At 37.3% G+C, this 15342-nt stretch overlaps 1 protein-coding gene across 4 annotated transcripts in view; it reads right to left on the bottom strand.

Annotated features, from left to right (window-relative positions):
* Positions 1-1596: 1596 nt before the first annotated feature.
* LOC5579187 (glycerol-3-phosphate dehydrogenase, mitochondrial) overlaps positions 1597-15342 on the bottom strand; it is a 74483-nt gene continuing 60737 nt past the window's right edge. For 2 of the 4 annotated variants that reach the window (XM_021851074.1, XM_001664234.2), the window contains exons 2-9: positions 4834-5214; positions 4661-4773; positions 3325-4594; positions 3073-3261; positions 2914-3015; positions 2720-2846; positions 2261-2572; positions 1597-2002 (exon numbers count right to left, since the gene is read on the bottom strand). In XM_021851074.1, coding sequence (XP_021706766.1) covers positions 2559-2572; positions 2720-2846; positions 2914-3015; positions 3073-3261; positions 3325-4594; positions 4661-4773; positions 4834-5205 — 2187 coding nt within the window. In that variant the 5' untranslated portion in view covers positions 5206-5214 and the 3' untranslated portion in view covers positions 1597-2002; positions 2261-2558. Of the gene's footprint in view, positions 2003-2260; positions 2573-2626; positions 2847-2913; positions 3016-3072; positions 3262-3324; positions 4595-4660; positions 4774-4833; positions 5241-15342 lie in introns of all 4 variants that reach the window. The other 2 variants (XM_021851075.1, XM_001664233.2) reach the window with 2 other exon arrangements.

Below are 15342 nucleotides of genomic sequence, written 5' to 3'. Positions count from 1 at the left end.
AATAATAATAATAATAATAAAAGATAATAATAGATTTGGGGCGAATCTTTGACTCTTGGACAAGATTGACGCATCCTCCAGAGCTGTTGAGAGCTGTCCTGGCCACGTCCTTGCAAATGATGAGGAATGGGAAGGGATGGTTAATTGAACACCTACTTAAGAAAGATGCAGAAAACTCTACGACCTCCCATAGGTGTTACGGAATATTGTGGAATGTTAGTGGGATGAAAAAGGCCATAGGATACGTTAGGCAGACGTTCTGGCACCTATGAACAATATTTTGGCATTGGTTCATATTGGAACAAACTCACTGAATTCTGCATTTGAAACCTGTATGCAATCCAACGTTCAATCGATCTTCCAAATAAAATGTTCTACGCTCGGGATGGTGTAAACGATTCTGATTGCTTGAGCCGCCTTAGCATACCACTGTACAGCAAAACGCGTGAATAGAAAAGTAAAATGCAAAAAAACAAAACTGCATGCTTGGACTTCTGAATAGCACTCCTGAATGAAACTGACTGGAATAATTTATAATTCAATCATTTTTTTTTTTTCATAGATCAAGCGTGTGCTAGGATAAGGGCGTAAGTCGCACGATCGATTTCTCTTCATCGATCCTCTCTTCAGTGAATAAAGGCGACAAGACCATTTACATCATTTACTTTTCCGTACAAGGTTGCACAGACTGAACAATCGCGAACATTAGGCAACGAACAAACACGAAACACCCAGTATCCCAGTGATAAATTTTTCGTTTGACGAAAATTTTCCATCGACTGGAACGCTTCGTGGCACTCATAATACGCCTAAACGACTGACATTACCATCGCATTACCAAACATTGGTGACTCCCAGATCTCTACCTTTTCCCACTAACCCAATATCCCTTCCATGACAACTGTGGAGATGCATGACAACAGATGGAGAGGTATACTCGGTCTCTAGTAACAACGGTTGTCCAACTAACATTCCTTCCCTTCCCCGATGACCGAAAGGACGTGGCCGGCACCGTTAATGACTTTAAAATTTTGAGCTCTCGATTTGTGCATGAGAATGGTAAGCTAGCCCCAAGTTCCATTCCTTCCTGTGCAACTTTGATTGTTCTGGTCAATTACGGAGTAGCAATTGTACGGTAATCTATGCTCATGCTCATAAGCCAAGATGTTAAAAGCGTAATTAAAACATATTCGAAAACTAAATTGTTTTTGGCATTAAAACCCCACTGGAATAGGTCAGCTCAGGTATTATTAACAGTTATTGAGTAAGAGCTGCTTTAGCCAAAATTGCCATTATGGCATTCGTGCCGCTCAATTTGTAATTGTTATTATAAGAATTTAGATGCTGTTTTATGTACTATTAGTTGGATTTGTAACATATTCTACAGTCACTTTGTAAGGTATTCCAAAACCTAAAATCTGTTTCAGCCATAAAAATTCTTCGACCTACAAAAATCTGCACCTATTTACAACTAATATATCATATATATTAGACCAATATATTAGCTTATGAGTGATGTGATTGACCACAACTTACCTCAATTTTACACTTTATGGTTTTTGATGGAATTTCTTTCACAAATATACTCAAATCGTATGTAGTTTACGAACAAGTTTTATTTCTGTAGGTAATCGTTAATTTTGTTTGAATCATACTTATTAATAATTTGTCTATCATGTATAATAATAAATATTATGTCATTATTCACTTATTCGAAACTGTATTACTGTATTATGGCTCCGTACCACAATATTCAGCAATTGTCATCATTTCGTTCAGGTTAATAATAAATTAAAATTATTGCAACCAAACTGCAGGCTCCTCTGCTCTTCCTTCCTGTATGGATGCATCGTTGCTGTTTGACTTAATGTAGAATCGATAAAATTAAACGTTTCGTTGAAAAATCTAATCATCACAAAATTGTTTTCAATAAATAGTGTGTTTTTGTGAAATCGGGTAGCCTAACAAATAAATTGGCGGGATCGTCACGATCGTAAAATTCCTGTAAAATAGAAAAATCGATTATGGAACGGGAAGGAGAATTCTAAAGCTAAGAACACAACAAATGAATCAATAAAAACAGTGAAAAATAAGTTAAAAGTTATAACAGTTTGGAAAAGTCGCCGATTGAATTAGTAACAAAATCATAAAACACAATTTGTGAAACATAAAAAAAGTTCACACCAATCGTAGAAAATGCTGCTACGAAAAAAAGCTTCAGAAGATGTGTCACAAATGATGCAAATTTCGTAAGAGTTACCTATCCTAACCACGAACGGCTCGAAAACAATAGGCCATCCGCCGTAGCATAACAACGATCTTCATCCGGAGAAGCTAGAATACGACAAATATGTACATCGACAACGACGGCAAAAATGTGCGATAACAGGGATTCGAGGAAGTCATGCTCCTTCCATGCTCCCTGCCCGTTTGAACATTTTATGTACGAGAAGTGTTTTAATGACGATAAAGTTAGCGCACAATAAATATGGGTTGAGGTGGGGTTTGATCGAACGGATCTTTAGTCATAACCATGCGTAGAAGTCGCATGCTTTAGTTTACTTTCGTTGACCTGGAAAAAAGAGAACGAAACGGTTGGTTAGCGACGCTATCGTTGGATCTTTACCTGATGATCGAAAAGAAGCAAAACGAAAAACGATGATCGGGATCGTTGAGAAATAATACGCAAAGCAAAAAAAGTATGAAGAAATCTACAGACCACCACCGGAGCGGTCAACGGTAATCTGCTTCCGCAGGCGTTCCTGTTCCTTGCGAATTTCCTCCTGTTCAGCGACGACAGCGAATCGTGAGTGGGAGATAAAGCCCGACTTGATGGCAGACATCATCTGGAGAAAAAAAAACAATAGCCAGGATTATAATTTCGGACACAAAAGCCTTGTGTTGAAATCGCACCTGAAGGTATTCCTCCAATTCAACCTGACCGTTCATGTTGGTGTCGATCTCACGTAGAATGTCGTGGAGTTCTTCTCCACTAACTTCAGCATCACCATATGTCTAAATATATACCAGAATTGAGTAACTGTACATCAATTTCAACCCTCTATAAATTACCCGCATTGCACGCTTGATATCCGGGATGGAAACGTATCCTTTCTTGTCCTTATCGATCGTATCGAAGCGTTTCTTGTACAGATCAACTTCCTCCTTGGAGAGATTGACTGGAATCTTCTCCTTGAGTTGACGGTTGACTTGCTGTCCCATCTGAGTGTGCAAGAAGTGTTCGCAAGCCTTGATTTGTTTCTAAAAATCGAAATTGGATTGTGTGAGTTACATTTACCAAGACTCAATATCAATCATACTCACTTCCTTTTCCTCCTTGGACCATTTCAATTCATCTGCCATGATGTCTGCAATATGGGGAAGTGCCTCACTGGCAGCCTGTACGTTCAAGAAAGACAAACGCAAACGACGAGCCACCATATCAATACAGGTACAGGCATATTCACGGATACCATAGCGAACTTCCGCATCAATGTATGGGAACTCCGGATGCAACTTCTTACCAATAATCGGCCATCTCTTGCCAGTGAGAGCAGCCATTTTGGCTACGGCAAACGCACGATCACCGTATGAAATTGCCAAATGCTTCGCCACTTCGACTTCCAAACCCAAATCCTGCACCAAGCGAATATACATAGTGGGAGTCCAACCTTGCGCTCCTTCAATCCACAGTCCATCGGTAACACATCCACGCTCCGGCTGCAGATTGCAGGCTTTGATAGCTGCATCCATCGTGTGCTCTGCCATGGCACGGTACGTAGTCCACTTTCCACCGGCAATAGTTACAAGATTCGAATCACTGACATGAACAATGTGATTACGAGCCAACGATTGTGTGTCTCCTTTGTTAGGATCGGACACCAGCGGTCTTATACCACTCCAAGCAGACAGTACATCACCACGACGGACATCTACGTCCTTGTTCAGGTAGCTCTTGATCTCACTGAGGATGAACTGAATTTCATCTTCACTGGGAGACGGATTGGTAGTAACGTCACAAGGAGCATCCGTAGTGCCGGCAATCGTACCATTCAACCAGGGTAAGAAGAAGATTACACGACCATCCGATGTGTCCGGATCAAGCAAGCCCATCTGAGGTGGGCTGTAGAATCCTGGCAACACTATGTGCACACCCGAGCTAGGGCAACAGATTGACTTCACCGTTGGGTTGTCCATCTTACGAATCGAATCGGTGAACGGTCCAGTAGCATTGATCACGCATTTGGCCTTGATCGACCATTCTTTCTTCGTGATGTTGTCCCGCACCTTCGCTCCACAGCATACTTCCTTGCCAGCTTCGTTCTTCTTCTTCAACAGTTCCAACACTTCCACATGGTTGGTGATCGAAGCCCCGTGACGCGCAGCGGTCAACGAAATCGCAAGACACATTCTAGCGTCATCTTGCTGCCCGTCGTAATACACGATCGCGCCTCGAAGTTTATCACCTCTCAACATGGGAAACAACTCCAACGCGTCCTCTCGTGACAAATAATACGAACTCTTCACGTTGCGATCACCAGCAACAAAATCGTAGGCTTTGATACCTACCCAGAAGTACGGAATTTGCCACCAGCTACGAGTATATTGAACAATACAGTTAACATCAATTGAACCAACTACGAATTCGACGATCACTTACGTGTAAACCGGCAGCATAATTGGCAGCGGACGAGTCAAATGTGGAGCCGACCTCAGCATGGAAGCACGCTCGTGCAAAGCTTCCTTCACCATTCGGTACTGCTCAATATCCAGCTAGAATGACCATTTTTAAATCAATATCACAGTTAGCCACCTCTACCTCCCACTCCTTACCCCCAAAATGGCCTTCTGCAGGTACCGCACACCACCGTGGATCAGCTTTGTCGACTTGGACGACGTTCCACTGGCAAAGTCGTCCGCCTCGACCAGTGCCGTCTTGAGGCCCCGGGTTACGGAATCCAATGCGCATCCGGCACCGGTTGCGCCACCTCCGATGATCAACACGTCGAACTCTTCGCCACTTTGCAGTGACTGGACCTGTTCCGATCGCGATGGCAGGGTACGCTTGCGACGAATCCTCTGCATTTCCTCCATTTGAACATGGTGCGGTGAGATGTCACTGCTTTTGAGGGCATATGTAGACAGGGCAGCACCGATTGCCACACCGGCTGCAGTTACTCCAAATCTGCGTAGTCTGGATGCCATCGTTTAGGTCTGTGAAAGAGGAGGAAAACAAACACCTAAAATAATTAGTATCAAGCATTTTACTAATATATGCATTCAGAATCAATTTGCGTAGTTCTCTATTTGTTATAGAATATCATTCAGCCGATCATTGAATACTGTTATTTTCTTGTTTATTCGATCTTCTTTTATTATTTCTATTTCTTCTTTGTCTTCTTCTTTTTCTTCTTCTTAACATTACGCCCTTCTAGGACCGTTCTTAGAACCTTCTTTCCCAAAGCTGCCTGTTGCATTCTTCTTCTTGGCATAACATTCCCACAGTGACAGAACTTGCTATTCAGCTTAACGATCTTAGTAAAATTTCCACAGTTATAAACTAAGAGCTTTCTTTGCCTAAATTGCCATTTTCGTGATTCTACCCCACTACCCCGAATGCCATCACCAAAAATTCCATAACCCCAATAACATTAGCCCGAATCACAATATCACGGGGCAATGTCATTCAAGGTATTTCTCCATTCGGGGTTATGGTACATTTGGTGTAGTAGCATTCGTGGTAATGGATTTCGGGGTAATGGGGTAGAATCCATTTTCGTATAACGTATAGCAGGCACGTTGATACTGCACGCCTAAGGATATCAAGGAAATTTCCATTATAAAGATATCATGAATTGGTCGAGAATTAAGCCCAGACACCTTCAGCATAGTTTATCTTTGTAGCCGCAGGCTTTACCACTAGGTTGAGAAATGGGAACCTGGCATTGTTGCATTCGTACCAGTGGCGCGGGAAGTGGGTAGGGCAGGTAGGACATGTACTAAGCACAAAAAACCTTTGACAATCTTTTGACTGTCCTACCCACGATTCAACAACAAAAAAACCGATATCAGCAGAAAGCTAGAAAAACAAAATTAACTTCTTATCATCATTATTATTATTATTAAATTCCTACTGATATTTTGTGGCACCATTATGACGAATTTTTGGTGCAGAATTATCGAAGAAATTACAGTAAAATATTTGATAGAGTCGGATGAACAGAAAAAAAATCACTGTTTTCTGCTGTTGATCCATTTGTTATTTAGAAATTAGGAAATTAGAATAAGCTCACTGGTTGTAAAGGCATGCGGTTTGGTCTATTTTTGTCTATTTGCTTCAATAAAATTGATTTCAAAACAATATAAATATAAAGGATATTATTTTTTTCTTTATATGAATGTTGATCCAATAAATGATCCGGAAGACAGGACTGGTAGTAGACTTCTTTTTAGAGACTTGGTCTCTATTTTAATGTAAGTCTTTCAAAAGTCTCTATTTTTAATGGAAGGTCTCTCAAGTATCTATTTTAAATGGTCTTCAAAGTCTCTTTTTTCTTTAGTCTGCTTGCATTGAATCGTGATCCAAATTTGAAAATATATCGAAACGAAATATAAATCATACATTCTGAGGATGCTTAGAAGAATGTTTGCAGAATTGAAAAATATCCTAGAATTTCCTCCAGATATATTTCACAAATCCTACAACCAAATTCTCCAGTTGTTACTCTAGGAGATATTCCAAAGATTTCCACAGAATTTCTTCCGCAGAAATCCACAAACGTTTATTCCAGAGTGTTTGGAAAAAATAGCTCAAGGTTTTTTTTTTTGTTTTCGAGAAACCCTGCTAGATTTTCTCCGCCTGTTCATGAAGATTCCCTCAAGAAACGTGGATGAACGTTTCCTCTCAAAAATGCAAAATTTCATGAGGGGTTTTTTTTTTCTAAAATTTTTTCCAGCATTTCATCCAAATATAAATCCTGCAGTTCAACCAAACATTTCTTTAAAAAAATCTCAAAAATCCCATGCATTCTTCAAAAGTTTATTTATATTTTTTCACCAGTTAATGCTACAGCAACGTTTTTCGATAAATCTCTTAAGAAAATTCTGCGGAATACTATCTCGAGATCCAATTGATTTTTTTCGGTTATCTAGGAGACCTTCTAAAAATTTCATAACTGTCCAGGAGATATTTCAAAGACTCTTTATTAAGGGTGACTTTAAAACTTACCCAAGTTTTATCAGAGGTGACTCTAGGATTTTCTTAAAAAAAGCTCCTTAAACAAAAAAATCAAGAAAACTTCAAAGAATAACTGGAAGAATTTCTGTAGAATTCTCAGAAGCAATTTTTAGAGCCTTTGCTGAGATAAATCCCAGCTGAAAATTATATTAATCCTAAAAGACTATTTTAAAGAAAATTCCTATAAATTTCTGGAGATCAATTCTGAAGGCCGGGAATTCTGTAACATGTCTCAGGGAAATCGATTGATGCATAAAATCTTGTAGGGCTTTCTTGGAAAATGTATCAAAGAGTTTTTGGAGGATTTCAGATGATTTCTGAATGAATCGTTGGAGTAATCCTATTTATGTGGTTCTCCTAGGGAAAATCCAGGTTGAATTCTTGAGGTACCTTAAACAAAATTTTTGGAGAAAATAATAACTAGCTGAACAACTTTGAAAAATTTTCGGAGTGATCATTTGACCATTCGGGCAAATACCTGAATAATTGCTGATAAAATTCCTGGATAAAATCATGAACAAACACATACAATAAATACGTTCCTGTCTCTTTTCGGCCTTTTTTTGGCTAGAGACCTCAAGCTTTGAGCCCGGAAAAAAAAAGCTTTCTTAATCTTGAGGTAACGACTGGCATGAAAATAAAAAGGTTAGAACCAAAGGGGTATCAGTGACAAAAAAAACAAGTTTTAAGAAAATCTACTTGGAAGTCTTTTCAGCAATGTTTCATCCTACACTAATTGTATGGGAGTTAAAAAGTTGTGGGCTTCGTGGCCTTGCGGTTAGCGGCGTCAGTCATCAAGGCGTATTGTGCCACGGGGTGTGGGTTCGATTCCCGCTCCAGTCGGTGAAAACTTTTCGTCAAACGAAAAATTCATCGTTGGGCCACTGGGTATTTCGTGTTGTCCGTTGCCTAATGTTAGTGATCGTTCAGTCTGTGCAGCCTATGTGCTGAAGACGGTGTAAATTGTCTTTTAAAAAAACAAGCCAGTTTTCTAAGAATTATATACGAATATTGTTAAATGACCAAAATGTCACTTACATCCCGTTTGCGTTTGAGCCCCTCAAATATGGTAATTTTCAATTTCCATTCCAGAGGAAGAAAAATTTTTTGCTTCACTCTGCACAAAATATTTGCTAACGGTTGTTCTATCCACGGTTTTGAACGTGGACGCGCCTCTGATTCGTACCATAAAAACATATATTTTATAAAAGAGGGAAAATTTCTTATGAGAATAAAAGCTATGAAATTCCCAAAAATCCCTATTTCATCAAGTTCTCAATACGCCACTGCTATCCTGTGTTATCGCCCACATTGTTTTGTAGTACTTAACAGTAATGAATTATCACCATGATTAAGTCGCTGTAAGTACCGTAAAACGGGGTAACTTTGATAGTTTTTTCGAAGAAAACTTCAATATTTATGCATGCTGTTTCAAAGAATTACAATTTATATTTTTAAAACAAGTACTGACATCCTAGCTATCGATTGCACTTGATAGATTGCCAAAAGATTTATTCTGAATGGATATATAATTTTTCATATAAGTTTCAAGAAGTCGGTTTTCTGTTTTGGGGTACCGTAAAACGGGGTAACTTTGATAATGCGGGTAGCTTTGATAGTGTGAGACCTCCAACATACTAAACGAAATAACGAAGTTTCTGTCAATTAGTTAAGAAAAACGAATGCAAAAGCAAAGAGTATTAATATGACACTTCATGTCAAAGCTATTTTCGTTGGAATCAAGTGCATTTGAGGATTTTTATACAAATATTAAAAATTTACAAGATTATAGCATTTTTGCAACGCTTACAAACAATCTGTTCTACGACCACTACTTGATAAAGTCATAATGAGTTCGTCACTTACCCATGTTAGCCTAGTTATAGTAGAACATGAATTCGGTCTCAAATCTCTTAGCGAAAACCAGTTGTACAAACTGGGACCATTTTTGTAATCTAAGTCAGAAATTTCCATATAGCGTTAAACGCCTAGAGGTATGCAACACCCTATAAATGTTCCTGTAATTCATTCAATCTTGTTCGATTTATACTCCATTATCAAAGTTACTGTAAAGTTACCGTAAGTTTAGTATGTTGGAGGTCTCACACTATCAAAGTTACCCGCATTATCAAAGTTACCCCGTTTTACGGTACTAATATTGGGGACAATCTAGAGGACCAACTGGACCAAAATCACTAGGCTGTAGTATAGAAACGCTGGAATTCATGTGCAAGTATCGACACAAGGATAAAATCACGACGACCTACCATCTACATCACGGGGAAAAAAATCGCTTTGGTATGTGGAATTCTTTAGCAAGATGCAAGAAAACTGGTGATCAATCCTATAAAAGACCTTAATATTACAACATAACCTAACAATCTATGATTAAAAGAAATGGAATATGTAAATCAAAATTTTAGCCTCATTGAAGAAGAAAGAGCAGCATCTATCTTCAATCAATTCCCCTTCAATAGCATAACTTACCTATATAAAATGTTTTATTTTTCATATAAATCAACAGTTCTTTTGAAATTATTAAAGGCCAGCTCTTCCAGCAATAGTAAAAAAATCACCCAATTTTAGAAAGAAGGGCATATTTCTGATGAAATGCTTGCAGTTATGCAGTTATAGTTTCGTTTGGCGCTACATGTAAAGATGATACACTATAATAATTCCAAAATAATGCATTTGTCAAAATTTGTTCAGAAAATAATAGAAAAAAATCATTTTCCTTCAAATGAAACATGTTTCACCATGGTGTTCCTGATTCGCCACCATCCATAAGAAATCAACGTAGGTGGCGATTTCAGGAATCGAAATTGAAAACGTGGCGAATACTGGTACAAGTGGTCCAGTATTTGCCACCCCTATTTTTAATACAAAAACCTAGTTTCTGATTAGTTTTTATATTTTTCCTGCTGAGCATGGATTGGACTCTCCATAACATATTGAAGGGACCATCGAGTAGGGGAGGTATCGAATTGGGGAACACAAAACCAGTTCAAACGCGATCCAAGGGACCATCGAGGTAGCCATGAGAACCAACTTTTACTATGGTTCTCTAACTCGATATCGTGATACCAAATATCGAGTAAGGGAGAGTTAACTGTATTATAATCTACGACATCACAACATCAAAATTAGTTTTCAATATGATCTCAACCTTTGCTGGGGATACACGATGATACTTTCGGTCCAAGGAATTCGAGGAAATTTTCTTCACGAAAAAAGATCCTGTGCTATCCGGTATCCGAAGCCAGACAGCTTCGTGGCATGTCGTAGACTTGACCACAAGGCTTGTTTACTTGTTGTGGTGAGTGAAGTGAATTTTTCAATCACTTCGAAAAAAACCCCTTTGTTATAACACTGTTTTTGAACATTCCGGTATGCCATGTATAAAGTACAGTATACAGTTTACTATCAGGATAACCTCGCTATCCATACAAGGTACAAAAGAGGTGGATTTTTAGGCTTGAGCCACGATTGCATTTTATTTTTAATAAACTCATCTCCAGCACAATACATTTTTGAAGCTTCACCATTGTGGGACCTGTAGGCGAATTCCGGCACGTGTTTTCTTCGAAGAGAAGAAAATTTTCTTGCTGATGAGTAATGGAAGAATATTTCTTCTCTTCGAAGAAATTGTTCGCCGGAATTCACCTACTGGTTAGTTACATTTTCCTTTCTCTTGACGGAGCCATAATTTCAACGGTTCTGAACTTCTGAACCCATGGACAAGTCATTCGGGTGTCCGTCGTATTGCTACTTTAAACTTTCAATCTCTTCTTTCTATTTATTCATTCTTCCAGAGGTTTCTGTTTCTTGGGCAATATGTTTTGATCCCTAATCCGATTACCGTAAAACGGTGTAACTTTGATAGTTTTTTAATGTTTTTAGTTTTTGAATGAATTACGGAACATTTATAGGGCGTTGCATACCTCTAGGCGTTAAACGCTATTAAGAATGTCTGACTTAGATTACAAAAATGGTCCCAGTTTGTAAAAATGGTTTTCGCTAAGAGATTTGAAACCGAATTTATGTTCTACTATAACTAGGATGTCATGGGTAAGTGACAAACTTATTGTGACATTATTAAAAGTGATCTTAGAACAAATTGTTTGTAAGCGTTGCAAATATGCTAAAATCTTGTAAAAATTTTAAATTTGCATATAAATCATCAAATGCACTTGATTTTACGCTGAATGATCAAGCTGTTAATAGCCGTTAAATAAATAAACAAACAAATAAACAAACTTGATTTTAACAAAAAAAAAGCTTTGACATGAAGTATCATACTAATACTCTTTACTTTTGCATTCGTTTTTCTTAACTGATTGACAGAAACTTAGTCATTTACTTAGAAACATTACTTTAGAAACATTTACTTAGTCGACAAAAACGCCACAAGGATTTTAGTTTTAACGCTGAAGTTGTTCCTATCTGACATTTCGGAAGAGATACGGAAAACAAAATGCACCCAAAATTTGAGTTTAAACTAAGACAAAATCTCAATAACCGTAAAACAATGTTTTTTGGACCTTGATCAACGAAAAATATTCAAAAATTGAGTTTAAACATGTGTTTTGGCCTAAACTCAAGCGTTTGATACTAAAATTTGGACAAAGCCTTAGGACCCTATTATCCCCTACAAATGTGCCCCATTTAACTACCGTAAAACGAGGTATGTTTGATAATACGGGTATTTTTTATAGTGTGGGACGCATACATGACTTGACGAAATTAGTCCATTTTACATCAATCAGCTAAGGAAAACGAATTCATTTTTTATGTGTTTAGCAGTACAGGTTATGTTTAAAGTACTTTCATTCTAATCGAGCACATTGGAGTTATTCTATTTAAATTATAAAAATAAGTAATGTTTTGTATTTTTTAAGATATCCTCAAAATATATATTTATACGGATTTAGCCAATAATTGATCGTTTGTCGAAGTTGCCATTTTCGCATTCGTACACCCGATTCTGTTTTTGCACGGATTTTTTTTTACACGGCCGTACAAAAAAGTTTCCTTACATTTTTTCCGCCAAAACCTTATTTTTGCATGCGTCGAGAAATGGTGTTACTTTTTATACACGGTTTTTGAAATTTTGAACTGAAAACTCTGGTGTATTTTCGTGTCATGTTGGTTACTTTACCACTCTTATTCCAATTGCTTATGGAAAACTATTTCGGAAAGAATAGCAATCCAATCGGAAGTCAGAGATGAAAAGACATGAGGCATGACATTTTCCATTGCCGGCCACGCCCATCTTCTCCGTTACGAGGAAAGGGAAGGACAATGATGATATGACACCTACTTAAAGAGAGGCCAGTGACTCACCGACGCCCTCATAGATGTCAAGGAGTTGGATATAGAGTAAGGTAATAGTCTAGGATTCACTATAAGCGAGTGATGCGACCGGATTCAAATCAAGTGTATATGTATTTGAGTACAGTCGACTCTCCAAAACTCGATATTCTATAACTCGATATTAATTTTTTGGTCCCTTCAAATTTCCATACATCGTGCTCTCCATAAGTCGATATTTCTATAATTAGATATCTCCACTAGTCGATGTCACGTGAGAGGTAAATTTCTCTCCATAACTCGATATCCATTTTGAAATCCTTTATATTCGGGTGTAAAAGGTCTAATCCTTGTTTGAAGGTGACTGAATACATGCAAGTTGTAGTACAACTTAAAAAAAACATGAAAATGAAAAAAAAATATTGTCAGCGAAAAATATGTGATTTCTCGAGCATTTTGAAAAAAGTTGCCAAATAATAGTTTATAAAATCCTATCAATAAAATTATGTTGCTTTACTATATAAGTGCTTATATATGTATAGGAAATACAGGAATTTGTTCCTTCGATTTTGTGATTTTGTGTGTCGGTATATTATATAACTCGATAATTCTATAGGTCTATGGTCTCTTGAATATCGAGTTATGGAGAGTCGACTGTATATGTTTTGTATTTGGGAGAATGTGAATGAAATGTTTTTATCGACGTTGGGAGTGACGTAGCTAAGAAAGTTAATGTCATTCCATGCACGCTTGTTTTTCAGGGATGGGGCACAGGTATTTCCACCTTATGTCCTAGCTAATGAGCTTTGGATTGGGCGCCATTACTCGCTCTCTGAAACGAGAAGATTAATTAACGCAACCCTATGATACAGAAATAGCCCATATTGCATTCAAAATAAGCAGTTTAATAGGAACGAACTCACCAAAGCAATTCGCTTGTCCTAACGCCGAATAAAGTTGCAGTCTAAACGCCATAGCCACAAGCCATCCATGAATTTAATTTTCGCAAAAATAAAACTTTTTTCCCTTTATGAAGCTTTTGCAAGAACATTTGCAATTGGAATGACACCATCAGCCGATTATATTTTGCACCAGCCGAATAAAAAATTCGCGAAACCGGAATTAACGTGACAGAAAATTCAAAACACAGTCGCCCGCGCGCACGCCTTGCTGCGATCCCTGCCGCGTTTTTCCATTCCTTATTTTTTCTTATTGATTGAAACTTGAGTTTTTTAACCCCACGGTAATCCATATCAAAATGGGCATCAAACATCAATATTTTTAAAGGTTTTTAAGGATAATTCCAGAAGCATTTCCAGATCAACCGTCTGTCATGACCACACTATATAAGGTTCTAGGTGCTCCGGGGGATGTGGCCAAATCAAAACATGTCCAAAATCACATCAATTTATATGGGAATCAAATATCAGGATTTAAGAAGGTGCCCTACAATTTCGGTGCCTTTAAATAGAGTTTCCACTAACTTTCACAAATCCAATGCAATTTTAAAAGATTATTTCCTTGCGATCATCTTGTTTCTTAGTTTTTCAATGCATTTTTGGCATGTATACCGATATAAAATCAGTTGTCGTGATATGTCGTTAAAATATTGTGTTTATGTTTATTTTTGTAAATAAGAGAAACTATAGAGTAAAGATAAACATAAATCTATTGTTTGAATGACATAAAAACGTCACAAGATAGTATCATGATAATGTTTGGAGCAAGTACATTTAGTCTGACTATTGAAATTTAAAGTTTTTGAAAATGATTTACAGATACCGCAATAATAGACAAAAAGCTATATTCATAGTCCTATTATTGCGGTGTAGGGGGAGATCCCCCAGTACCGGACAGCACCCAATACCGGACAAAGTCGAAATATTGAGAAATCATGGTCCAATCAAGATGGTGTATTAGTAGTAAAGGAAGCTATTATGGAGACTAATGTTTGCGTAGAATAGCACATCCTTGAAATATGCATGCCTTTTTAAAAAAGTACAAAAGATTGAAAATTACAAAAAAATTGACGTATTGCCTTAATTTTGAGCCTATTTAGTAATTATTTTGAATATGAAAAAATACTTTGGATCACGCAAGCATATTCGAACATAATCCTAATTTGATAGTATGAATGTATTTTGTACCATAGTTGGACTATATATGGACAAATTACAATTTTGTTTAAGCACCTCCTGTCCCCCAGTTTCGGACAGCCTGATTTGTTATATGATATCTTTGTAATTATTGCACGAGTGTCTCAAAATACATCCATTTTTCATGGATGCCGTCAATCATGGTATCAAACATGCAATAAAATTAAGAAAAATGAACATTCAGAGCAACATCGTAAAATGTGCTATTTTTCATCATATAAGAAAGAGGTTTTTGATGGACATCTTGCAAACTATGATATACTCAAATTGTTCTTGAAAATGTTGCAAATGCATTGAATTGGCAATTATATACTATTCCTAAAGTAAACGCATTCAATGATGTTCAAATTTACAGAATTCGAGGCATTTCCAGATTGTGTCCGGTATTGGGTGCACCCTTTCAAGATCGATCAATTTGGTACTAAAATACATCATCAAAATGCAATGTCAAAATTCATACTTATATTTTCAAATTTATTTTTGTACACTATAAAAATTATAATATTTATCATAAATGGGTAACACGAGCACATAAAACCAATATTTTTCGAATTATGAATTTACTGGGGGATCTCCCGCTATGCTTTTTCACTAAAATATACTATTTTTCTTCAAAATTCAACATCTATCATGTAAATA

Source organism: Aedes aegypti, chromosome 3 (assembly GCF_002204515.2).
Source record: "Aedes aegypti strain LVP_AGWG chromosome 3, AaegL5.0 Primary Assembly, whole genome shotgun sequence".
NCBI classification, from domain to species: domain Eukaryota; kingdom Metazoa; phylum Arthropoda; class Insecta; order Diptera; family Culicidae; genus Aedes; species Aedes aegypti.
Note: the sequence above shows the minus strand (reverse complement) of the source record. Positions and strands in the feature narration are given on the sequence as shown.